The following is a 25,456-nucleotide window of genomic DNA, read 5'->3' as shown; positions in this document are numbered from 1 at the left end:
CGTACGCACACGCATGTGCACACACGCAAGGACACACACACACAAATTAAAGCGTGTCTTATATATGTTTATGATTATGTTGATGATGTTTATGAATATCTACCCTAATTAAGATAGTGACAACACCCCCTCAGCTCTGTTTTGAAAGCTTCTTAGGATACATAGTAATTTTCTGCTTATGTAAAAGAAGCCAGGGAAATGAAGTGATTATCAAGATGTTACCTAACATTAGGCAGTAATCCTACTTAGGCAGTTTCTTATGCCACAGCACATATCACAGTGTGACTGCACTGCCATTAGCATATGGAATATACAGTACATGTGTAATTAGCGATCAACAACAAGGCACCAGTATTTATTTCCATGTCACTCTCTCCTTTTCTCTCTGTTTCTCCCTCTCTCACTCTGCAGTACATCTTCCTCTCTCTTTCTCTTCCTCTCTCCCTTTCCCTTCCTCATTCCCCTGACTCTCTGTCTTCCTGATTCCTTGCCATCTCTCTCTATTTCCAACCCCCATCTCTCTCTCTCTCGCTCTCTCTCTCTCTCGCTCTCGCTCTCGCTCTCCTTCTACTCTCTCTCTATCTATCTCTCCTTCTACTGTATCTCTCTCTCCTTCTACTCTCTATCTCTCCTACTGTATCTCTCTCTATCTCTCCTTCTACTGTATCTCTCTCTCTCACTCTCTACTCTCCGTCTTTCTCTACTCTTTGTCTTTCTCCACACCCTGTCTCTCTCAGATGGGCAGGGAGGGAGGCAGGCAGGCAGGGTTTGGGCTGGACCCTAATGATGGTGCTGGTTGCTATAAAAAGCCTGCAGGCAGCAGAATCGATATCTCCTGATGGCAAATTGAGCCTTGCCCAGAGAGGCAGAGGGAGGCAGGGTGGGGGACAGCCTAGCAGGGAGGGACCTGGCCCTTCTTACTGCCTGCAGCACAGAGCAACGTGTGTGTGTGTGTATGTGTGTGCACATTTGTTTGTGTGAGTCTGTTTATGAATATGTGTGTGAATGTGTGTCTCCTTCTCTGTCTCTGTGTCTCTACGTGTGTGTTGGAGTGTATATCTGTGTGTATTTGGGTGTGTATCTGTGTGTGTGTGTGTGTGTGTGTGTGTAGCCCTGGCAGGCTTGGTCACAGCGGGATGTTGTTATTAGCTAGCTGCACTTAATTCTGTGGAGCAGAAACTCTAGCAGGGCTTGTCTTCGTGTGTGGAGGCAGGGGAGAGTGTTGCAACACAGCCAGCTCTGCTGAGGATTAGGGCCAATGCAGCAACACCATCAGAATAATAACACAGTACCTACACCACACTCATAATACCATACAGAACTAACACCATCATACCAATATATCATACACTACATGACCAAAAGTATGTGGACACCTATTCATCGAACATCTCATTTCAAAATCATGGGCATTAATATGGAGTTGGTCCTCCCTTTGCTGCTATAACAGCCTCCACTCTTCTAGGAAGGATTTCCACTAGATGTTGGAACATTGCTGCGGGGACTTGCTTCCATTAAGCCACAAGAGCATTAGTGAGGTTGGCACTGATGTTGGGCGATTAGGGCTGGCTTGAAGTCGCCATTCCAATTCATCCCAAAGGTGTTCGATGGGGTTGAGGTCAGGGCTCTGTGCAGGCCAGTCATGTTCTTCCACACCGATCTCGACAAACCATTTCTGTATGGACCTCGCTTTGTGCACAGGTGCATTGTCATGCTAAAACAGGAAAGGGCCTTCCCCAAAATGTTGCCACAAAGTTGGAAGCACAGAATCATCTAGAATGTCATTGTATGCTGTAGCGTTAAGGTTTCCCTTATCTGGAACTAAGGGGCCTAGCCCGAACCATGAAAAACAGCCCCAGACCATTATTCCTCCTCCCCAAACGTTACAGTTTGGGCAGGTAGTGTTCTGGCATCCACCAAACCCAGATTCGTCCGTCGGACTGCCAGATGGTGAAGCGTGATTCATCACTCCAGAGAATGCGTTTCCACTGCTCCAGAGTCCAATGGCGGCAGACTTTACACCACTCCAGCTGACGCTTGGCGTTGCGCATGGTGATCTTAGGTTTGTGTGTGGCTGCTCGGCCATGGAAACCCATTCCATGAAGCTCCCGACGAAATGTTATTGTGCTGACGTTGCTTACAGAGGCCGTTTGGAACTCGATAGTGAGTGTTGCAACCAAGGACAAACGATTTTTAGGCGCTACGCGCTTTAGCACTGAGCGGTCCTGTTCTGTGAGCTTGTGTGGCCTACCACTTCGCGGCTGAGCTGCTGTTGCTCCTAGACGTTTCCACTTCACAATAACTGCACTTACAGTTGACCGAGGCAGCTATAGCAGGGCAGAAATTTGACGAACTGACTTGATGGAAAGGTGGCATCCTATGACGGTGCCGCGTTGAAAGTCACTGAGCTCTTCAGTATGGGCCATTCTAATGCCAATGTTTGTCTATAAAGATTGCATGGCGTGTCCACGTACTTTTGTATACAGTGGGGGAAAAAAGTATTTAGTCAGCCACCAATTGTGCAAGTTCTCCCACTTAAAAAAGATGAGAGAGGCCTGTAATTTTCATCATAGGTACACGTCAACTATGACAGACAAAATGAGAAAAAAAATCCAGAAAATCACATTGTAGGATTTTTATGAATTTATTGGCATATGATGGTGGAAAATAAGTATTTGGTCAATAACAAAAGTTTCTCAATACTTTGTTATATACCCTTTGTTAGCAATGACACAGGTCAAACGTTTTCTGTACGTCTTCACAAGGTTTTCACACACTGTTGCTGGTATTTTGGCCCATTCCTCCATGCAGATCTCCTCTAGAGCAGTGATGTTTTGGGGCTGTCGCTGGGCAACACAGACTTTCAACTCCCTCCAAAGATTTTCTATGGGGTTGAGATCTGGAGACTGGCTAGGCCACTCCAGGACCTTGAAATGCTTCTTACGAAGCCACTCCTTCGTTGCCCGGTCGGTGTGTTTGGGATGATTGTCATGCTGAAAGACCCAGCCACGTTTCATCTTCAATGCCCTTGCTGATGGAAGGAGAGTTTCACTCAAAATCTCACGATACATGGCCCCATTCATTCTTTCCTTTACACGGATCAGTCGTCCTGGTCCCTTTGCAGAAAAACAGCCCCAAAGCATGATGTTTCCAACCCCATGCTTCACAGTAGGTATGGTGTTCTTTGGATGCAACTCAGCATTCTTTGTCCTCCAAACATGACGAGTTGAGTTTTTACCAAAAAGTTATATTTTGGTTTCATCTGACCATATGACATTCTCCCAATCCTCTTCTGGATCATCCAAATGCACTTCAGACGGGCCTGGACATGTACTGGCTTAAGCAGGGGGGGACACGTCTCGCACTGCAGGATTTGAGTCCCTGGCGGCGTAGTGTGTTACTGATGGTAGGCTTTGTTACTTTGGTCCCAGCTCTCTGCAGGTCATTCACTAGGTCCCCCGTGTGGTTCTGGGATTTTTGCTCACCGTTCTTGTGATCATTTTGACCCCCACGGGGTGAGATCTTGTCGTGGAGCCCCAGATCGAGGGAGATTATCAGTGGTCTTGTATGTCTTCCATTTCCTAATAATTGCTCCCACAGTTGATTTCTTCAAACCAAGCTGCTTACCTATTGCAGATTCAGTCTTCCCAGCCTGGTGCAGGTCTACAATTTTGTTTTTGGTGTCCTTTGACAGCTCTTTGGTCTTGGCCATTGTGAAGTTTGGAGTGTGACTGTTTGAGGTTGTGGACAGGTGTCTTTTATACTGATAACAAGTTCAAACAGGTGCCATTAATACAGGTAACGAGTGGAGGACAGAGGAGCCTCTTAAAGAAGAAATTACAGGTCTGTGAGAGCCAGAAATCTTGCTTGTTTGTAGGTGACCAAATACTTATTTTCCACCATAATTTGCAAATAAATTCATAAAAATCCTACAATGGGATTTTCTGGATTTTTTTCTCAATTTGTCTGTCATAGTTGACGTGTACCTATGATGAAAATTACAGGCCTCTCTCATCTTTTTAAGTGGGAGAACATGCACAATTGGTGGCTGACTAAATACTTTTTTTCCCCACTGTATATAGTGTACTTATGCCTGAATACAGAGTATTACTACTGTATAAATGTATGACACAATTACTACACATTATGCTAGATCTTATTCCTATTGCCTCTACCTTAAGATGAACAGGTGGTAGTAGCAGTGATGATAGCTTTTGAGTGCATCATCATTTGATTTCATGCACCTGTTTTAGCATCCATGGTTTTGGAGCAGGGTAGCACTTCTCCTATGGTCGGAGGTGTAGCAATAGGAAAGAATGTTTAATATGAAGCTGTTTGCTGTATGCTTCACATGATACGATCAAGAGCTTTGAACTGTGCTTCACATGAACCAGAGAGCATGTCCTGCTGTCTTTGTATTTCCGTTTCTATTCAGCTTTATTTCTAATCATGTCTTTCTATATCGTGCCAAATTGCATGGCCTGACTGTTAATTGCCTTATTAAGGGTTCTGTACTCTTATTGGCTAGTCTGTTTCATTCTATTATGTCTTCTGTACTGTGGTTGGCTGTTCCGTCATTGTGACTAACTAACATGTTCTAAGCTGATGGCAAGCTCAACATTTTAATCCATTTGTCTGTTTTATTTTTTAGAACAGTGCTCCACCGCTAATCTAGTGATCCTGATTCTAATAACTAGCTGGTTGATAAGATGAATCAGGTTAGTTACAGCAGGTTGGATTGAAAACCTACAGGAAGGTAACTCTCCAGGTACAGGGTTGGACTGGAGAGCCCTGGTCTAGAAGCTTCCAGCCAGGTTATACTGCATATTATTTCACTGCAGCTCGACGTAACAAGTGGAAGTACAGTCAAGTCAATGCATTTGTTATAAAGTTATGGGCAGTAGGCTATGATATTGAGTTAAGCGCTGTCATTTCTGGTTTGAGAGTCTCCCATGCTCCCATGATAACTCTGTGAGTGGAATGAATTGAGTATGGATTTTCGTTTATGGAGTTTATGATGATGAAGGTGGGGTGGCTGTAGCAGACAGACGCCCCTCAGCATGTTACCCAGTGTGTGTGTGTGTGTGTGTTAGTGTATATGTGTGTGTGTCTCCAGTGTTGTTTATGATAATGAAGGTCTCCTCAGCGTGGTAACCAGTGGCACCCAGACTTGTTTAACATATTATCTGTGGCTACAGCTGCATGGCTAGGCAGAATGCAGTATGCACACACCCCAGCTATCCAGGTTAAGTACCTTGCTCACTCAGCTGTGGAAAAAATTGAACTGTGCCTCACACTCTTTCAAAACTGTGTGTGCGTGTCCTTTGTGGTCGAGTCATTATTGGCAGTGCATTCAAGGCAGTGAACCGTGAGACACTGCAGTAAATAGTGCAAGTTCAGACACACACGCACACACACGCGCGCACACACACACACACACTAGAGACCACACCCCAGTCTGTTCAGTCCCAACTGCCTGTGTGTCTGTGTTTTTTACAGTACATTTATCTTGCTTGCTTTCCTCTTGGATGGACAGCAAATCTACTTATCTATCACAGGTCCACCCATTTCACACATGACCTGTCTCTCTCTCGCTCTCGCTCTCGCTCTCTCTCTCTCTCTCTCTCTCTCTCTCCCATTCTCTCTCTCTCACACACTTTCTCTCTCACTCACATGTTCTTGCCTGTACAGGAGAGAGAGATCTGGGGATGTGGTAGGCACGTGTCACGGTGACAGAGCTAGTGGCTACTCTGAGCTGTCCAGAATTATTATGGTCTGGCATCTCTGTGTGTGCAGTGGTCCGCAGGCAGGCAGTGGGCTGACGGGTGAGGCCAGAGTGACAGAGAGACAGCAGGGTGTCCCAGTGTGTCCTCCCACCAGCCTGTCCCCCCCCCCCCCACCCTTTACTTGGAACCATGCCTTTTAATGACCCTATTTTCCCTCCAGTTTCCCAGGAAGACAGACAAGTGAGTCTTTCCAGGAAGGACCCAATATAGCGTGACACGTGTGGTAGTGTGTCTGCCAGATCAGGTTTGTTTCTTGCATTTTAATGAGAGAACGCAGAGATTTGTTATTTTTCTTTTATTACCGCTGGCTGGACTGCTGCTAAACAAGTTAGTGGTCCTGTATTGCACAGTTGGTAGAGCATGGCGCTAGCAATGCCAGGATTGTGGTTTAGATTCCCAGTGAGTGCCATTGAGACAGATACAATGTTCTCTATGGCTTGTTGTTGACACCTGTCTGTCCCTTTTAATTGGCTGGAATGGTCCCATCTGATCTCGCCTCCTCCCGCCTGCCTTCCATCTTTGAGGACATGTACAGTATTTCCATTGTTAGAGCTGTCAATCGACTATCTTGTCAATATAGAAGACCATCTTTGGTAAAATTAACGAATTTATAAAATATTGATTACTATGTATAGCTTTGTAAGACTATAAATGACCAACCACCCAGCTTTGGAGTAGTTAGAAGGTCTATTTCCCTGCTTTTGAGAGGATACTGTACCGGGAGACTTCCAGCAACTGCGCTAAGCTAACGATATGCAAAATTCTATAATCTTCAAACTGCATGCAGAGACATAAAAATGGTATCCATGAGTTCATCTGACTCTGGGGAAGTAGAAAAACGACCTAAATCTCAAACTCTCACAGTATCCCTTTAGTAATTGATTTGCCTGCAGACAGAACCAATGTGTCAATTTTGCACACGATTCACAGGACTATGCCAAAACCAGAATAATATAGGCGGGAGGAGGATAAAAACCTCAATTATGTTCACAAGTCTATCCTCCCTCCCTGCGGTGGCCAAGGACCCTATTTCCTCAGGTCCAGATTACCCAGAATACCTACCTACTTTAATTTAGGAAGTGCCAGAGCATAATTTCCAGCCTGCCTCTTTCCTGTTAGAACTCTCTCTAGAGCCAATCGACTCCTCTGCCTTTTTGCCAGCTTCTTTTTTTTTTATTCATCTCCCTCTTCTCTCCTTTGCTCCATTTCCCCCTCCAGTGTGCCATCCTACAGGCCTCTTGAATGAGAGGCTGTCTCCCTCAGCCCTCAGATGGAGGGTGGAAATGGAGGGTGGAGGAGGTTGATGAGTCATGGCCTGCTAAGCTGTGTAATGGCTGCCATGCCGTCTCTGGTAATTGTAGCCCATCGTGTCCCTTCGTTCCTGCTGCCCGCTGTGATAAGCAGGGTGACAGTGTGCCAGCCTGGTCTCTCCCCAGATGAGGACACACAGCTGTGGCAGGGCAGAAAGAGGAGGAAGAGAGGAGAGGAGGAAGAGAGGAGAGGAGGAAGAGAGGAGAGGAGGAAGAGAGGAGAGGAGGAAGAGAGGAGAGGAGGAAGAGAGGAGAGGAGGAGAGGGAAGAGGAGAGGAGAGGAGAGGAGGAGAGGAAGAAGAGAGGAGAGGAGGTGTCGTGTAGTAGGCTCAGTAACATAAGGACACGATAGGTATAATTAAGGGTACATTTACACTGCAAGATTAGCACTCCATCACCACATACATCATCAGAACATGCATACTCTTCATCTACATATCACTACATCATCTCAGTAGGTACCTCCGTTCTGTATTTAATAGGTATGTTATAATGTATGTATGTCTCTAGTGGTGAACCTGGGTAGTGCAGTGGAACACAATAGGAGGAGAGGGCGAAAGATGAGTGGTGTTCTTTCTCTGAGCATGACAATTATTTGGAACAACTTGATCCTGTGCACTTTGAACCTCTACTTTAATTTCATCCCGTTCTGGTCTTTTCTCCTCCCTCGTTCCCACTCTCCTTCAGTCCTCTGCTGTCGTGCTCGGCGGTAGCCAGGGATCACTGTGTCATTATCACTTCTCAGTTTGATCTCTTCCTCATTAAATGGAGCGTGGCAAACAAACACTGTTAATTACTGTCCCTTCAGCAGTAGAGAGAGGGATGAGAGAGCTTACACCTGCATAATCTGGCCAGCAAATTCACAGCCATCCCTGGTCGGGCCAAAACACAGTTAGAAGAGATAATTAAAAGTGATAGGAGGCCAGACAGGCAGACGGCTCGGAGGCAGCGGCAACCTGGAGTGGAGGAGCGGTGTGCTCATCATCATACTGTGACTCAGTAGCACCTCAAACCAACCTGCTATTCCGTAAGGAGACTCCTCATATACTGCAGAATTCCTGGAGCTATATGATGATGAAGTTGAATGTTCCAAACATGGAGGAAAATTGTATTGTGTACAACATGAGATTTTGATGTATTGAACTCTTTCTATACATACCAGTCTAGAGCCTATAGCATAGACTAGGCAAAGTAGTTTATATGCAGGTTTTCAGAGTCTACTCAGTATTTCCTGATTCTGAAAACGTTGCAGTTGCCTGTTTTTTCCAGTGAGGGAGAAACATGTCTGACTGTAGTTGTGGTGTAGTTGTGTTGTAGCTGTGCTGTACAAAGCTCTCTGCTTTCTGCTCTTTGCTCTGAATTATTGAAAAGACTTTCATCAGAGTTGAGCTACTCATAAAAACACAGAGGATTTTTATTCTACTTTATGTGTGGAATACTGAAACACAGCATGAATAGCATATCAAACATTGGAGCATAACGTCTATAATCCATATATTTATTCATAAACTAACACGACTCCCTGATTGATCCATGTTAACTAGAAGAGGGTAGGCAGTTTGATCATCTCAGCATTGGCTCAGAATGTGGTCCTCTGTAGAGCATGGCACTACCAGGATAGTAGGTTCGATTCCCAGGACCACCCGCACGTACAATTTATGCACGCATGACCGTAAGTTGATTTGGATAAAAGCGTCCGCTAAATGGCATATATTAGAATAGTTTTTTGTTATTACCACAGTGTGTGGTAAATAAGGTAGGATAAGCCTTTAGCCCCAGGCAGGGAATGCTAATAAGTAGTGATAATCTTCATAATGAGGGCTACATTAGGCTAAGGCTGGGATATCACACCTCAAAACATGTTACTAATTAACATCCACTGATACAGCCAGGGGCCACGCACACGCACGCACACACACACGCACACACGTATAGTTAAACACGTACACACACACACACACACACACTGTCATCTCTGCCAGTTTTCATCCAAGGCTGCTCCTAACAGCTTCATGACGTGTTTTAAAAACATTGCAGTCAGATTGAAATTTAGCCACACCTACTGGGAGATATAGCTTCCTGCCTCATGTACTGTATTGTTGACCAGGTTGCAAATTGATTTATTTTCCCAATTATTTGACTTCTCATATACAATAGTTAGTTTTCATTCATCTTTGGGGTCATTTCGACATAGATCTGTCAACATTATCTTAGAACATCTAGTTACCGGAAAGCCATGACTATTCAGCAACAACACATATTAAGTCCTGAGTCTGATCCATACTGTCCTTCATACTGTCCTTATCCAGTGTAGATTAAGATTAAGGAGAACAGGCTGGAGATGTTGACAGGGTTACAGTAACTAGCAGGCTGGAGATGTTGACAGGGTTACAGTAACTAGCAGGCTGGAGATGTTGACAGGGTTACAGTAACTAGCAGGCTGGAGATGTTGACAGGGAACAGTAACTAGCAGGCTGGAGATTGTGACAGGGTTACAGTAACTAGCAGGCTGGAGATGTTGACAGGGTTACAGTAACTAGCAGGCTGGAGATGTTGACAGGGTTACAGTAACTAGCAGGCTGGAGATTGTGACAGGGTTACAGTAACTAGCAGGCTAGATATGTTGACAGGGTTACAGTAACTAGCAGGCTGGAGATGTTGACAGGGTTACAGTAACTAGCAGGCTGGAGATTGTGACAGGGTTACAGTAACTAGCAGGCTAGATATGTTGACAGGGTTACAGTAACTAGCAGGCTGGAGATGATGTCAGGGTTACAGTAACTAGCAGGCTGGAGATGATGTCAGGGTTACAGTAACTAGCAGGCTAGATATGTTGACAGGGTTACAGTAACTAGCAGGCTGGAGATGTTGACAGGGTTACAGTAACTAGCAGGCTGGAGATGTCAGGGTTACAGTAACTAGCAGGCTAGATATGTTGACAGGGTTACAGTAACTAGCAGGCTGGAGATGTTGACAGGATTACAGTAACTAGCAGGCTGGAGATGATGTCAGGATTACAGTAACTAGCAGGCTGGAGATGATGTCAGGGTTACAGTAACTAGCAGGCTGGAGATGTTGACAGGGATACAGTAACTAGCAGGCTGGAGATGTTGACAGGTTTACAGTAACTAGCAGGCTGGAGATGATGTCAGGGTTACAGTAACTAGCAGGCTAGATATGTTGACAGGGTTACAGTAACTAGCAGGCTGGAGATGTTGACAGGGTTACAGTAACTAGCAGGCTGGAGATGTTGACAGGTTTACACTAACTAGCAGGCTGGAGATGTCAGGGTTACAGTAACTAGCAGGCTGGAGATGATGACAAGGTTACAGTAACTAGCTGGCTGGAGATGTTGACAGGGTTACAGTAACTAGCAGGCTAGATATGTTGACAGGGTTACAGTAACTAGCAGGCTAGAGATGTTGACAGGGTTACAGTAACTAGCAGGCTGGAGATGTTGACTGGGTTACAGTAACTGGCAGGCTGGAGATGTTGACAGGGTTACAGTAACTAGCAGGTTGGAGATGTTGACTGGGTTACAGTAACTAGCAGGCTGGAGATGTTGACAGGGTTAACATAAATCAGCAGGCTGGTAGCCTGATGAAATGTCACAGCCAGTAATCAGCTTCTGAGCGCCTGTCAAACAGCATCACCAGACAGAGAAACAAACACAAACATACAGTACACTTTACTTCTGACTAGAGGCCTTCCCTTCCACCACATACTCCAGATTGCTCTGCAATTTAGCCTGTCGCAATAATGTTGCTTTTCAATAAAGGAGCCTGCTAGAGTTGAATTAACAAAGTAGAGATTGGAGTGGTGATATTTAATTGAGTTTTTCTGCACTTTTGAGGTAATCATCTTGTTTTGGAAATGATGTTAGTGATGGATTATGCTAATAACTTGCTGGTCATGGTGGGTTTGGTATTGGAGCAGACAGGAGATGGTATTGTGACACACAGTACACACACACACACACCAGCTGTTGCACCACCTGATACAATGCTCAATATATACATGTCATACACCATGTGTGTCCATGCATGTGTGTATGAGTGTCAGTGTGGCTTTATAACATCGAAACTATTCGATTTTTCCAGTGGTCCTGGCTACTAACGTAATCACCTCTGTCTAACCTCTCTCTCTCTCTCTCTCTCTCTCTCTCTCTCTCTCTCTCTCTCTTTCTCTCTCTCTCTCTCTCTCTCTCTCTCTGATCATAGCATGTTTGTGTTAGAGACTCCGTCTGATCTGAAATCAGCTGTGGCCTTGGATTGATTCATGTAAATGTCAGAAGTTTAGATAATTTCTGAGACTTGGTTAAAAAAGTCTGTGCCAGACTCTGATGTGTCTCTGAATAGAAATAATGTTTATAGATCTGACAGAGCTGGCAGAGGAGGGGGTGTCACCATATTCATAAAGAACAACTTGAATTTTGCTGTGTGTATAACCACCTCTGTGCCCAAGCAATTTCAATGTCTTGTCCTAAATGTGGGCCTTGGTAATAATGCCCAACTAACGTTAGTGGGAGTTTATCGCCCTCCCTCAGCCATCCCAATTGCTCTTAGCAAATTGTCTGACTTGTTGTCTAACTATGCTAAATCTGAATTATTAATTTTGGGTGATCTTAACCTTGATTGGTTGATGCCAGTATCAGATAGACTGAAATACATTTTTACTAAAGTGATATCTAAACCAACCCGTCCCAACTTAAAACACCCTGAAAACTACTGTTTTGGATATCATTCTGACAAACGTTCCTCATAAGTACAGTATACAGCCAATGGAATCTTTGCTAACGAGCTCAGTGACCATTGTCCCATTACTTGCATTAGAGAGATACTAAGCTACCTAAATCGCGTCCGCGCATTATTACAAAGAGACATTTCAGAACTTTCAATGAGCAGTATTTCCTGTATGACCTGGTGTTCAATAATTGGGAGGGTGTATCCTCTATCTCTGATTCGGATGAGGCCCTTGAATGTTTTACCTCTATTTAACTCTGTTGCAGATAAGCATGCCCCATATAAAAAATTAAAGGTAAGGAACAGGTCTAACCCATGGTTTCATGAAATAAATGTAGCTTGGGCTAAGGCTAGATTGACTGATTCTACCTCTGACTGGCAGTCCTTCAGACATTTGAGAAATAGATGTCTTACTCTGGTTAGAAAAGCAAAGTCAATATACTTCTTGAATTGTGTATCTGAGAGTGGTGGAAATCCAGTAAAATGTGGTCAAATCTTTTAAACAAAACTCCACCCCCTCATTGCCACAGCAGGTTATGACAGCCTCTGGTCCCCTATTTGAAAGAATGGTTTCTGAAAATACCTAAAGTTCCACAAGAGGGTGTCCTTTATTCACCTCTAAACAGATAGCAGAGAATTATGCTCTTCCAGGAACTCACTTTCTTTTTGTCATTTGAACCATTTTATGTCAATGATGTACTAAGTGCCTTGCGTATGTTAAAAAAAATTGCTTCTGGTGCTATCCTTAAGCTCTGGAAGGTGCCGCATGTCCTCCCCCTTCAGAAAGGTGGGGATCCTTCTGACCTAGATAACTACTGCACATATTCTAAACTATCTTGCCTTGCAGAAATATTAGAATCACTGGCAATCTCTCAGCTAAGAACTTCAAGAATGATATTCTTAATGTTCACCAGTCTGTTTTTAGACCTGGACATAGCACTGTTTCAGCAGCTACGCCTGTCTTAAATGATGTGTTAAATTGCTGAGATCCTAGGAATCACTGTGCTGCCATATTTATAAACCTATTCAAGGCCTTTGATACTGTTGACCATCTCCTACTCATTCAGAGGTTATCTGAAATGGGCCTTGACCAGGTGTCTTGCAAGTGGTTTGAGAACTACTGTATCTGTCAGACAGGACACAATGTGTGCTTTCTGATGGTGTCAAATCAAGTTACCTCGATATTACTAAAGTTGTCCCACAGGGGTTGATTTTGGGACCTGTCCTCTTTACTATTTATATAGATAATATTGGTCTATCTGCAAAAATCTGTACCATACATTCATCTGTATGCAGATGACACTGTTATGTACGCGATTGCCCCTGCTGCTGACCATGCTATGTTAGAGTACTTAATTGGTACTTAATGCGGAAAAAGCTAAATGTATGTTGTTTTCTAATTCTCATATACATTTTTCAGATGGTTTCCACATTTATGCATTCAATGGTTCTTTCATCAAGCAGGTTCCCTCCTATAAATATCTAGGCTTTTGGATTAACAGAAATGTGACGTTTAAAAAAACATTGTCATGTTCGTCTAATGACGGGTCAGACCAAGGCGCAGCGTGATATACGTACATGTTTATTAACTTATAAACACCACGACAAAACAACAAACGAAACGTGAAGTCCAAGGTAGAACACACAACATACCTTACACGGAACAAGATCCCACAACTAGACAGTGCCAATAGGCTGCTTAAGTATGGTCCCCAGTCAGAGACAACGAGCGACAGCTGCCTCTGATTGGGAACCACACCGGCCAACATAGAACTAGACATACTAGATCCTCATACATAGAACAAGCACAACAAGGAATATACACACCCTGACTCAACATATAAGCGTCCCCCGAGTCAGGGCGTGACAAACATACGGGTGAGCTAGTTAAGAAGCTGAGATTTAAAGTAGGCTTCTTTTATAGAAATAGATCATGCCTCTCCCTAAACAGCAAAGGTGCGGACTCCGACCGCACAACATAAACATAACAGGGTAGGGGCCGGGTGGGCATTCCGCCTCGGAGGCGGATCCGGCTCGGGGCGTGAAGACCTCTCACTCTCCGCCTCCCTGTTGCGCCCCTGGTCTGGTCTAGACCTCGGCGCGTTGCTTCCCCTCTCCTTCCTCCCACGATATGCCAGGCCCTGTCTGGACCCTGGTGTGGGAGACCCCGAACCTGGAGAGGGGCTGACGTCATGGTCTGGACTGGAGCCACTGACCGGAGACGGACTAGGCACCGGTGGAGCGGACTGCTTTGGCTCCGGAGTGGAGCCACTGACCGGAGCTGGATCAGACACCGGTGGAGCGGACTGCTCTGGGTCCGGAGTGGAACGGCTGACCGGAACTGGATCAGGCACCGGTGGAGCGGGCTGCTTTGGCTCCGGAGTGGAGCAGCTGACCGGTGCCGGACCAGGCACCGGTGGAACAGGCACGGGCCGTGCCGGACTGGACAAACGCACCACTGGTCTGGTGCAAGGAGCAGGCACGGGCCGGACCGGACTAGAAACACGCACCACTGGCTTGGTGCGAGGAGCAGGAACGGGCCGGACTGGCGACGCGCACCACTGGCTTGGTGCGAGGGGGAGGAACGGGCCGGGTCGGACTGGCGACGCGCACCACTGGCTTGGTGCGAGGAGCAGGAACGGGCCGGGCCGGACTGGCGACGCGCACCACTGGCTTGGTGCGAGGAGCAGGAACGGGCCGGGCCGGACTGGCGACGCGCACCACTGGCTTGTTGCGAGGAGCAGGAACGGGCTGGGCCGGACTGGCGACGCGCACCACTGGCTTGGTGCGAGGAGCAGGAACAGGCGGGGCCGGACTGGCGATGCGCACCACTGGCTTGGTCCGAGGAACAGGCCGGGCCGGACTGGCGACGCGCACCACTGGTTTGGTGTGAGGAGCAGGAACAGGCCGGGCCGGACTGGCGACGCGCACCACTGGCTTGGTGCGAGGAGCAGGAACGGGCAGGGCCGGACTGGCGACGCGCACCACTGGCTTGGTGCGAGGAGCAGGAACGGGCAGGGCCGGACTGGCGACGCTCACCACTGGCTTGGTGCGAGGAGCAGGAACGGGCCGGGCCGGGCTGGCGACGCGCACCACTGGCTTGGTGCGAGGAGCAGGAACGGGCCGGGCTGGCGACGCGCACCACTAGCTTGGTGCGAGGAGCAGGAACGGGCAGGGCCGGGTTGGCGACGCTCACCACTGGCTTGGTGCGAGGAGCAGGAACGGGCCGGGCCGGGCTGGCGACGCGCACCACTGGCTTGGTGCGAGGAGCAGGAACGGGCCGGGCCGGATTGGCGACGCGCACCACTGGCTTGGTGCGAGGAGCAGGAACGGGCAGGGCCGGATTGGCGACGCGCACCACTGGCTTGGTGCGAGCAGCAGGAACAGGCAGGGCCGGACTGGCGACGCGCACCACTGTTTTGGTGCGAGGAGCAGGAACGGGCCGGACTGGACTGTGAAGGCGGACTGGAGGTCTGGAGCGGAGAGCTGGCACAACCCGTCCTGGCTGGCTGCCCACTTTCGCACTACACGTGCGGGGCGCTGGCACAGGACGCACTGGGCTGTGCACGTGCGCTGGCGATACAGTTCGTAGAACTGGCGCAGGATATGCGGGACCGAGGAGGCGTACTGGAGACCAGGAGCGTTGAGCCGGCACACCCCATCCTGGCTGGATGCCCATCTTCGCACGGCACGTGCGTGGTGCTAGCACAGGACGTACAGGACTGGCGACACAGTACGTAGCTCCGCATAACACGGAGCTTGCCCAGTCATACGCCTCTTCGCGTGAGTACGGGGAGTTGGCTCTGCTCTAACTCTAGGCTCCGCCAACCACCCCGTGTGTCCCCCCAAAATTTTTTTATTGGGGCTGCTTCTCGGGCTTCCTCCTCGACCGGCCTCCTCCGTGTTGCCGTTGCTCCTCTCCTGCCTGGGCATCTACCTTAGCCCATGGTCCTTTCCCCGCAAATATCTCCTCCCATGACCACAAATTATCCACCTGTGACATGGCCATCCGCTCCGCCTGGGCACGCTGCTTGGTCCTCGTTTGGTGGGATCTTCTGTCACGTTCGTCTAATGACGGGTCAGACCAAGGCGCAGCGTGATATACGTACATGTTTATTAACTTATAAACACCACGACAAAACAACAAACGAAACGTGAAGTCCAAGGTAGAACACACAACATACCTTACACAAGATCCCACAACTAGACAGTGCCAATAGGCTGCTTAAGTATGGTCCCCAATCAGAGACAACGAGCGACAGCTGCCTCTGATTGGGAACCACACTGGCCAACATAGAACTAGACATACTAGATCCTCATACATAGAACAAGCACAACAAGGAATATACACACCCTGACTCAACATATAAGCGTCCCCCGAGTCAGGGCGTGACAAACATACGGGTGAGCTAGTTAAGAAGCTGAGAATTAAAGTAGGCTTCTTTTATAGAAATAGATCATGCCTCTCCCTAAACAGCAGGAAGCAGGTTGTACAGGCAACCTTCCTGCCAGCTCCTGATTATGGTGACACCATTTATCAGAATGCAGCAGCCACTACTCTACAACCCTTGGATGCAGTGTACCATAGCACACTCGCTTTATCACGTGACAGGTTAAATACTCATCACTGCATCCTTTATCAGAAGGTCGGCTGGACCTCTCTTTATTCACGTAGATCACTTCACTAAACATGGGGGATGTTTGGAATAATTTACAAACCTCATTAAATGTTGAATCCCTGGTGCCAATAGGGCAGTTTATAACACTGATGAGGGATGAACTCACTGAGGTTGGCAAGTGTTTTGGTTGATTGTGGTGGTTTATTTGTGTTGTTGAGTTGTGGTGTGTCTGTATCTGCAGTATCCTGTAGTTAATTTTTTGCTGATGTGTTGATTTTTTGAATTATCATGTTGTGAGTTGTTTGTTCTCAGGGCACCATTATGAATGAGACCCTGGTCTCAGTTGGGCTCCCCTGAATAAATAAAATCTCTCTCTCTCTCGTTCTCTCTACCTCCATTCCTCTACACAGCAAATTCTCCAGTTTTAAATCAACACTGACATTCTTAAATTTAACACTGGTCCAGGGTCTGTAAGGGTCCACACTTTTCAGCATTAAATTCACACGCTGCTTAGTGTAAAGCCTTATTTGCATATTTCCCAGAATGCCTTGCCTTTTTAGTGAATTGTAGAGTTACCATCCATGACTGTATTTGTTAGTGACACAGACATGGTTGTTGCTTTCATCCATTTTCAATCCTGTGGACTTCACCAAGTGATATCCTAAGTGAAAATGTTATAATTTTAAGTTATTTAATGCAATACAACAAGTATTTAATAAGGCCTTATTGTGAGGGCATAGTTTTATCTCCTGAGTGGCGCAGTGGTCTAAGGCACTGCATCGCAGTGCTAACTGTGCCACTAGAGATCCTGGTTCGAATCCAGGCTCTGTCGCAGCCGGCCGCGACCGGGAGACTCATGGGCGGCGCACAATTGGCCCAGCGTCGTCCAGGGTATGGGAGGGAATGGCCGGCAGGGATGTAGCTCAGTTGATAGAGCATGGCGTTTGCAACGCCAGGGTTGTGGGTTCGATTCCCAGGGGGGGGCCAGTATAAAAAAAAAAAAAAAATTGTATTCACTAACTGTAAGTCGCTCTGGATAAGAGCGTCAGCTAAATGACTAAAATGTCAATGTAAATGTTTTACCCAATAGAGTGGCCTGAAATTCATGTTTTACAGAGCTGCAAGTCACATTAGGATGGCTTGCAAAGTGATGTGTAATTCCTATTAGAATCCAGCCAAAGTGGGGATATTCAACATTTGGAATTTGTATTTAGCCACAACCTGCATTCAGAATGACTGCTGGGTTGGGAAGAGACTACCTAAACCATCTAAATGGTAACGGGTGCAATAAGTCTAAGTAACAGATTGGAATAGTTTAGAAAAATGTATGTTATTTATATTTGAGTAGCATAACATTAATTTGTCAATTAAAACCTAGATATTGAAACCAACAATTCCAAAAGTCAACCTGCAATAGAGCATGCTGGGAAATATGATATTGATGGGTGTGGTTTTGGTTAAACACTGGTTGTTAACACCAATACTGGGGTTCTTTTAAACCAATGAGTGTTAATTTAACACCTGAATTTAACACTAGAAATGTTACACTGGAAAATCAACACTAGATAACACTCGCCAATTTGCTGTTTAGCTTTCCCTATCTCTGAGTCACCACTCTCTAACTTTTCTTGTATCTACCCCGTCTCTCTCTCTCTCTCTCTCTCTCTCTCTCTCTCTCTCTCTCTCTCTCTCTCTCTCTCTCTCTCTCTCTCTCTCTCTCTCTCCATCTCTATTTTCTTTCGGTGAGTCACCTCTTCCTATTTTTACCCCTCTATTTCTATCTCAATATCACTCTCACTTACAGGATGGCTGCCTGCTGAAATCCTGTTGACTCGTTACACCAAATTAAATAATTTGCTCCAGAGTAAGATGGATATAATTACATAGCATTTCAGACATGCACAGTAAATCAAGGATAGTTGAAATCACAGAGTTAATACATTTTGGGTTAAATTGACTCTACTGGGAGTTATCTTATCCCTCAAGAGAGTGATAAGCTCCCTGGCGTTAGTATTGATAACTGGAGTTCATTGGGATAGAGTACTTTTAACTCAATGAAAGGGAAACTTTAAGATTTTCCAACTTCATGTTCATCATCTCCAACACCAGCCCAATATCAACACATGTGAAAATGGTGCGTTTCTATGCTTTGTAGTAAAAAAGATAGAGAAAGATAAGTGTTTCCAATGACATCATCAACCAATTAGCAGACTATTAGTAGGCAATTAGTAGTCAACGCCTACTCACAATAGGTCAAATTCACACGATGCACACCGAAGATGTCACTGGAAACACTTATCTTCCTCTATCTTTTTTACTTCAAAACATAGAAATGCACCATTTTCACATGTTGATGTTGGGGTGGTGCTGGAGATGTTTCCCTTTAAGAGTAACCAGAGACAGGGAGTTAAATCTATGGAGTTATCCACAGAAATAAGAGGAGCCTCATTGTCATATTTCCCAGCATGCTCTTGTAACACGCGAGATATGAACCCGGGTCTCCCAGGTGAGCAGCCAACGTCCTCATCAAGTGACTATGACCGACTCATGTCCACTACACTGTTGCAGGTTGATTTAAAAACATTTTTGTTTCAATATCTGTGTTTTCTCTTGTACATTGATTGTTTCTTTTTATCTTATGCTACACAAAGATAAGATACATACAACTAATCCAATCTGTAAGTGGTTGGATTCATAGCAACCGTTTGTGAGATTGTTCCAGTTTACATGGTGTAGGTAGTCTCCATGTACTGAATTGTAAGTTGCAAGTTGTGCAAGTTGTGGGTGATGTACAAGTGCTGGATATCTTCCTCCAAATTGGATCTAACAGAGATTGAATATTACATTGCAAACTACCATAATGTGACACATTAAGAAATATTAAAATAAGGCTTTACAACCTTATTACTCAAAGGAAGTAAACTGAAAGAAAATTGTACTCTACTGGGGTTGATTGTTAATTAAAAACAAAAGTGTAAAATGGCAAGGGAGTTGATTAAAAACGACACTGAAAATAGTAAAATGGCAATTGGAGTTCAATTTAAGAAACATTGAGAGTTGCATATGTACTCCAGTTAGTGTCGTTTTAACTCCAAAAATATCAACACCATAACCAGAGTAGTTTTAACACAAAATGGTGGTGGGACCATATAAACCCCAAAATAGTGTTACATTTGACTCCATAGGAGTTTAATTAACTCATGTGATTTTACTGTGTGGGTGTCATCTTATTTTTGTATTCATATACAACCCAGCAATTTTTTTTTTTTTTTTTTTGTCATTTAGCAGACGCTCTTATCCAGAGCGACTTACAGGAGCAATTAGGGTTAAGTGCCTTGCTCAAGGGCACATCGATTGATTTTTCACCTAGTCGGCTCGGGGATTAGAACCAACGACCTTTCGGTTACTGGCACAACGCTCTTAACCACTAAGCTACCTGCCGCCCCAGCTATATCTGTACACTAACTGAATGTGATCATTTGCTTGGGTTAACAAACACTCCTTTACTAAAAGCTTTTGGTGCCAAGATGGCATCCGTTCAAAACTGAATCTCAACCCCAGTTGGCCAACCTCTCCTATGGCTAGCATACACAAGGGCATGGCCCAGGCTGCTATGTATTAACAACCATACTGCTCCAGTGCTGAGTGAGTGAATGCATCCCAAATGGCACTCTATTCCCTACATAGTGCCCTATAGGCCCTGGTCAACAGTAGTGCACTATGTAGGGAATAGGGTGCCATTTGGGATGCAATCAGTGCAAGCAGGCTGGCACAGAGGTAATGATCCATCTTAGACAGCAGCAGCCTGTCTGGCATCTCCTGTCCTGTCCTGGCTGTGTGTGTCTCTGCAGTGGCTCCCACGCAGTCTGGATCCCATGTGTGTGTTTATCAAACTAATTAAACCAGGACCAATTAACAGGCAACCATTCATAGAGCACCATTAGACCTAATACCCTTACCATCCATCCTGCTCTTTCCCTTTCATACCATCCCTCTCTCTCTTTCCCCTCATACCATCTCTCTCTCTTTCCCCTCATACCATCTCTCTCTCTTTCCCCTCATACCATCTCTCTCTCTCTTTTCCCTCATACCATCTCTCTCTCTTTCCCCTCATACCATCTCTCTCTCTCTTTCCCTCATACCATCTCTCTCTCTTTCCCCTCATACCATCTCTCTCTCTTTTCCCTCATACCATCTCTCTCTCTTTCCCCTCATACCATCTCTCTCTCTTTTCCCTCATACCATCTCTCTCTCTTTCCCCTCATACCATCTCTCTCTCTTTTCCCTCATACCATCTCTCTCTCTTTCCCCTCATACCATCTCTCTCTCTTTTCCCTCATACCATCTCTCTCTCTTTCCCCTCATACCATCTCTCTCTCTTTTCTCATTTTATTCCCTCCCTCTTCTCCTCCTTCATAAAACTAAACACAAACCCCTTGGCATGGTGTCATTGTTTTTTGAGTTTTGTCACACCTTTCAGTGGCATGTAACATGTTCAGTGGCTCTCCTGGCCCAGTCATTACGGAGAGAGGGAGACTGGAGGGAAAGAAGGAGGAGTGGTAGACAGGGCGCCAGGGAAAGAGGGATGAGAAAGATGAGTTACGGTCCCCCCTCGCTTGTCACCCCCTTCTCCCTCATCAACCACCCCCTTCCTCCTGGGGAACGAACAGGAAATGGGACGGTCACGGATTGTTAATTCTGCCGGTCCCCTGCCGCCCACCAGCCCTGCTCAGCCACCCTCCCCACCGCCCCACACAGCACGCCTGTCTGCATGCCTAGCACGCTCCCTCACTGGTGATAATGTGCATGGAGAATACACATGAAGGGAGTATAGAGGCTGACACAGCTAGAAAACACAGAGTTTCAAAGATAGGCGTACACACACACACACACACACACACACAAAAGAGGCCATTCTTGCTAATGTTCTTGAAATGTGCTTGTTTAAAGGCTTGATTACCTGCAGTATTGGTTTTGAATAGAAGTGCCTCCCTAACTAGAGAGAGAAAAGAGATGCCCAGCCAAACTCAATTCAAGTGGACAGCCACAACTGTGCTTAATATATTGACTGGGCCTGGAAACAGATATTTCGCCATCTAGTCTTCATCTTCTTAACATGGATGCATGCGCTTGGAAGGCCCTGTCCACTCGATTCTACTCTGAACTGAATGTGTAGCGTTAGATTTTTTCCCAGGTGGTGCTATTGATTTCAGTGTTAGAGTGGGGGGGCGGGCGGGGGAGAAGGCGGGAGACAGTGGGAGAGAAAGAGAGAGGTAGATAGACAGAGGGAGAGAGAGAGGGGGGAGAGAAATAGAGAGGTAGACAGAGGGAGAGAGAGAGGAGAGAGGAAGAGAAAGAGGGAGCGAGAGAGCAGAGAGAAAGAGGGAGCGAGAGGGAGCGAGAGAGATCGATAGGATTGTCTATTTTAAACAACCATATGGATGTGAGGTATATAAGCTCTTAATATGAGCTCTTCTTTCTACATGTTTTAATTTTATACACCAAGGCACAACAACTATATCTACACGATATGGGATAAAACATTTTTACAGCTAAGCAGAAATGGAATGATCCTTTCTGTTATAGTGTTAAGCCTGTTGGGACACCATCTGAAAACGAATCTAAAAATCCATATTGCTCAACCTTATTGCTGTGGTGTTAGCAACAGCATGTATTAGATACAGTATCAATCTGCTGTTTCACGAGCACAGTGCATACATGTTTAGCTGTTTTATATCACACTGTTTATCATGTCATTTATCTGTCCTGACACCTTGTGTTGTCCTCTTATGTAGTCAAGCAGAACACTGTCTCTAAAGCCACACACCTCTGTTCTAATGCAGATAGAGAGCAGGCCATCAAACATGCTGGCTGAACACTGGCTGGGTTGGTTTCGTGCATTAGTGTGTGTATGATGGGGTGGTGGGGGTGGGGGTGTGTGTGTGGTGGTGGTGGGGGGGTGCACTTGTGTAGAAACAAACATAATCAAATAGCACTTTGGTTTCCACTGGGATGTGGGAAATTGTTTTTGGCTCTCATTTGCTTTGCTTTGAGATATAATTGTTCTGGAGATATGATGTTCTGGAGATATGATTGTTATGGAGATATGATTGTTCTGGAGATATGATTGTTATGGAGATATGATTCTTATAGAGATATAATTATTCTGGAGATATAATTGTTCTGTCCATCCCCACCTCTAAATAGGCAATAGGGTGCAATTTTGGATGCAGGCAGTGTGTCTCACAGTGGCCTGATATCCTCTCTTGGGGTCCCCTCATTACTCCATCCCTCAGGCATGTTCCTTTGGACACAGAGAGAGAACATCCACAACAATAACAACCCACTGGGCAAAAACTAGGTGAATCAACATTGTTTCCATGTCATTTAAAAATATATATAATTGTGATGACGTTGAATCAATGTGGAAAACTGATTGGATTTGCAAAAAGTCATCAACGTAAGGGAATTTTGTATTTTTTTCACCCAACTTTGAACCTAAATCCATTGACATGGTGATTTTTTTTGTTCATTTCACATTTAATTCACATTAGTTGAAAACTCAACCGAATGTAAATCAAAACTAAATGTTCAACTGAAATCTGTGCCCAGTGGGAAAGCTGTCTGACTCGCTAATCACCCCCCCCCCACCCCCCCACCCCACACACACACACACTCCACCCTTCACGCCTCCTGTCTCTCCAATCATACGACTCATTGAATGGATCACCAGTGTGTAATTGTTTGAGAGAGCTACTCTGGAAGGTTATCTGGGGAAAGAGATGACAGAATGGGTGTAAGTGTGGTTTTACAAGACTACTAATGTACTTTATTCACTTCACTCCTGAATTCAGTGTTTAATAAAGGAGTGTTACTGACCTAGAGAGTTCATTTCATTCCATATTTTATTACACCTACGAGAAGAAATAATGTTTCAGTGTCCTGCCCTGCAGCCTACGACTATTATATAATTTCGAAATATTCAGTTGGTTCCAGTGGTGGTCGGTGCCGTTTAAGATGAGGGAGGACAATCTCTTTTTTTATGAGCATGGCCTTATTTCTATTACAGCATATTGGATGACTGTCATTCATATTCCATTCACCCAGCTCAATGTAACGTCGATAAGTTTAGGCTACTACATGATACTCTAATTTTCCCTAACCCATCATGAGGTTGCTACAACCTAGTCTATCAATGAAAGTTTAGAATGTAGGTGCACAGAGGTCGAGAGACCAATTAGAGTAATAAAGGTGGCAGACAGTGACACATTCAATACCGCCTTGCACACTCTTGCCTGCATCTAGCTGATCTAGGGTGTAATCATTAGTCCAACAGTTGCAAACGAGAGTTTCTTTTGGACAAATTCAGGTATGTTTATCCACGTTTCGTTCCATTTCCTTCCGTTTAAGAAACCTTTTTCAACAGAATCGGAGGAATGAATAGGCCCCTGATCACACGCAAACACAGTTCACTTTCATAGCAGCCACATATAAACAGCATGATCACTTTGCTCGTATAATTTATATTCGCATGTATGTGCTCTCCTCCTCTCACCTTTTCCCTTCGCTTGTGGACTTCAGTGCACAACACATCAGCTGTCTGTGACCAGGCAAAAAAATATTTCCAAGCCAAACCTTCATATCATAACCGCTAACCACTACACACAGCCTACATCATTGTGGTCATCATATTAGCTAATGTTATAGTCAACATAGCTACTAGAACTAACGTGTTAGTAAACTCGCTACAATCATGCAGTACAGTGTACAGTCAGCAAGCAGTTACACCGGCGGGCCACGGTTGCAATAAATTAATAAAACCAAAAGCTTACCTTGACTTGGAAGAGTTCCAGTGTTGGAAAGCCATAGCCATCTAGCTAAAATAGCATCTCTCTCTGTTTCAGCTGGGTGTTTGAGTAGGCTAGATTAGCTAGCCGCGTTCGCTAGCTAATTGAAAGGGAAAAAAATATAACAAAATATAGCTAGCTCTCTCTCTCCTTCTCGCTCTCGCTTCTCCTTTATTTTTGAAGAAATTAATTTGTTCAAAACTGTTCAACTATTGTCTTTCTCTTGCTTTGTGTCAACTACTCACCACATTTTATGCACTGCCGTTCTAGCTAGCTGTAGCTTATGCTTTCGGTACTAGATTTATTTTCTGATCCTTTGATTGGGTGGACATGTCAGTTCATGCTGCCAGAGCTCTGATAGGTTGGAGGACATCCTCCGGAAGTTGTCATAATTACTGTGTAAGTCTATGGAAGGGGGTGAGAACCATGAGCCTCCTAGGTTTTTTATTGAAGTCAATGTACCAAGAGGAGAACGGAAACTAGTTGTCCTCCGGCTACACCATGGCACTACCCTACAGAGTGCTGTTGAGGCTACTGTCGACCTTCATTGCAAAACAGTGTGTTTTAATGAATTATTTGGTGACATGAATATATTTAGGATAGTTTTATCTAAAAAGGGTAACTTTTTTATGTTTCACAGTTTTTATTTTTATGAAATTAACTGAGGAGGATGGTCCTCCCCTTCCTCCTCTGAGGAGCCTCCACTGGTTGGTTCCGTGTTTTTCATGTTTTATCCTGATCATACAGTCGGTGCTAGACATTGTCCTGTCCTATGCCAATGCATCCTACTGTGTGTGTGTGTATTTTTCTGTGTCTGCCAATGCGTGCGTGTGTGTTGTGTGTGCAAATGTGTGTGTGTGCGCTAGACATTGTCCTGTGCTATGCCAATGTATTCTACTTCCTGGTTGCTTCCTTGACTCTGTGATGTCATCAGCCTGGGACGGCCTGGTGTGGATTGCTATAGCCAGCATGAAAGTGGAGCCGCTGTCCTCCAGCTACAGTTCCTCATAAACGAGGTAAGACTAATTATATTCTATTCAAGGTAAGATTCCCTAACAATCTTCTCAGTAGTCTACAAGCAGTGTTTCCCATTTCCAGTCCTCGAGTACCCCCAACAGCAAACATTTTTGTTGTTGCCCTGGACAAACTCAC

General features: G+C 45.3%; 1 protein-coding gene across 11 annotated transcripts in view; it reads left to right on the top strand.

Moving 5' to 3' along the window:
• stxbp5l (syntaxin binding protein 5L) overlaps positions 1-25,456 on the top strand; it is a 254,822-nt gene that overhangs the window by 73,692 nt on the left and 155,674 nt on the right. For all 11 annotated transcript variants that reach the window (XM_041865683.1, XM_041865667.1, XM_041865650.1 and 8 more), the window contains exon 3: positions 25,239-25,320. In XM_041865683.1, the coding sequence (XP_041721617.1) occupies positions 25,239-25,320 (82 nt within the window). The remainder of the gene's footprint in view (positions 1-25,238; positions 25,321-25,456) is intronic.

This window comes from Coregonus clupeaformis, chromosome 4 (assembly GCF_020615455.1).
Source record: "Coregonus clupeaformis isolate EN_2021a chromosome 4, ASM2061545v1, whole genome shotgun sequence".
Classification (NCBI taxonomy): Eukaryota; Metazoa; Chordata; class Actinopteri; order Salmoniformes; family Salmonidae; genus Coregonus; species Coregonus clupeaformis.
The sequence above is the reverse complement of the archived record's forward strand: the minus strand, read 5'-3'. Positions and strand labels throughout refer to the sequence as shown.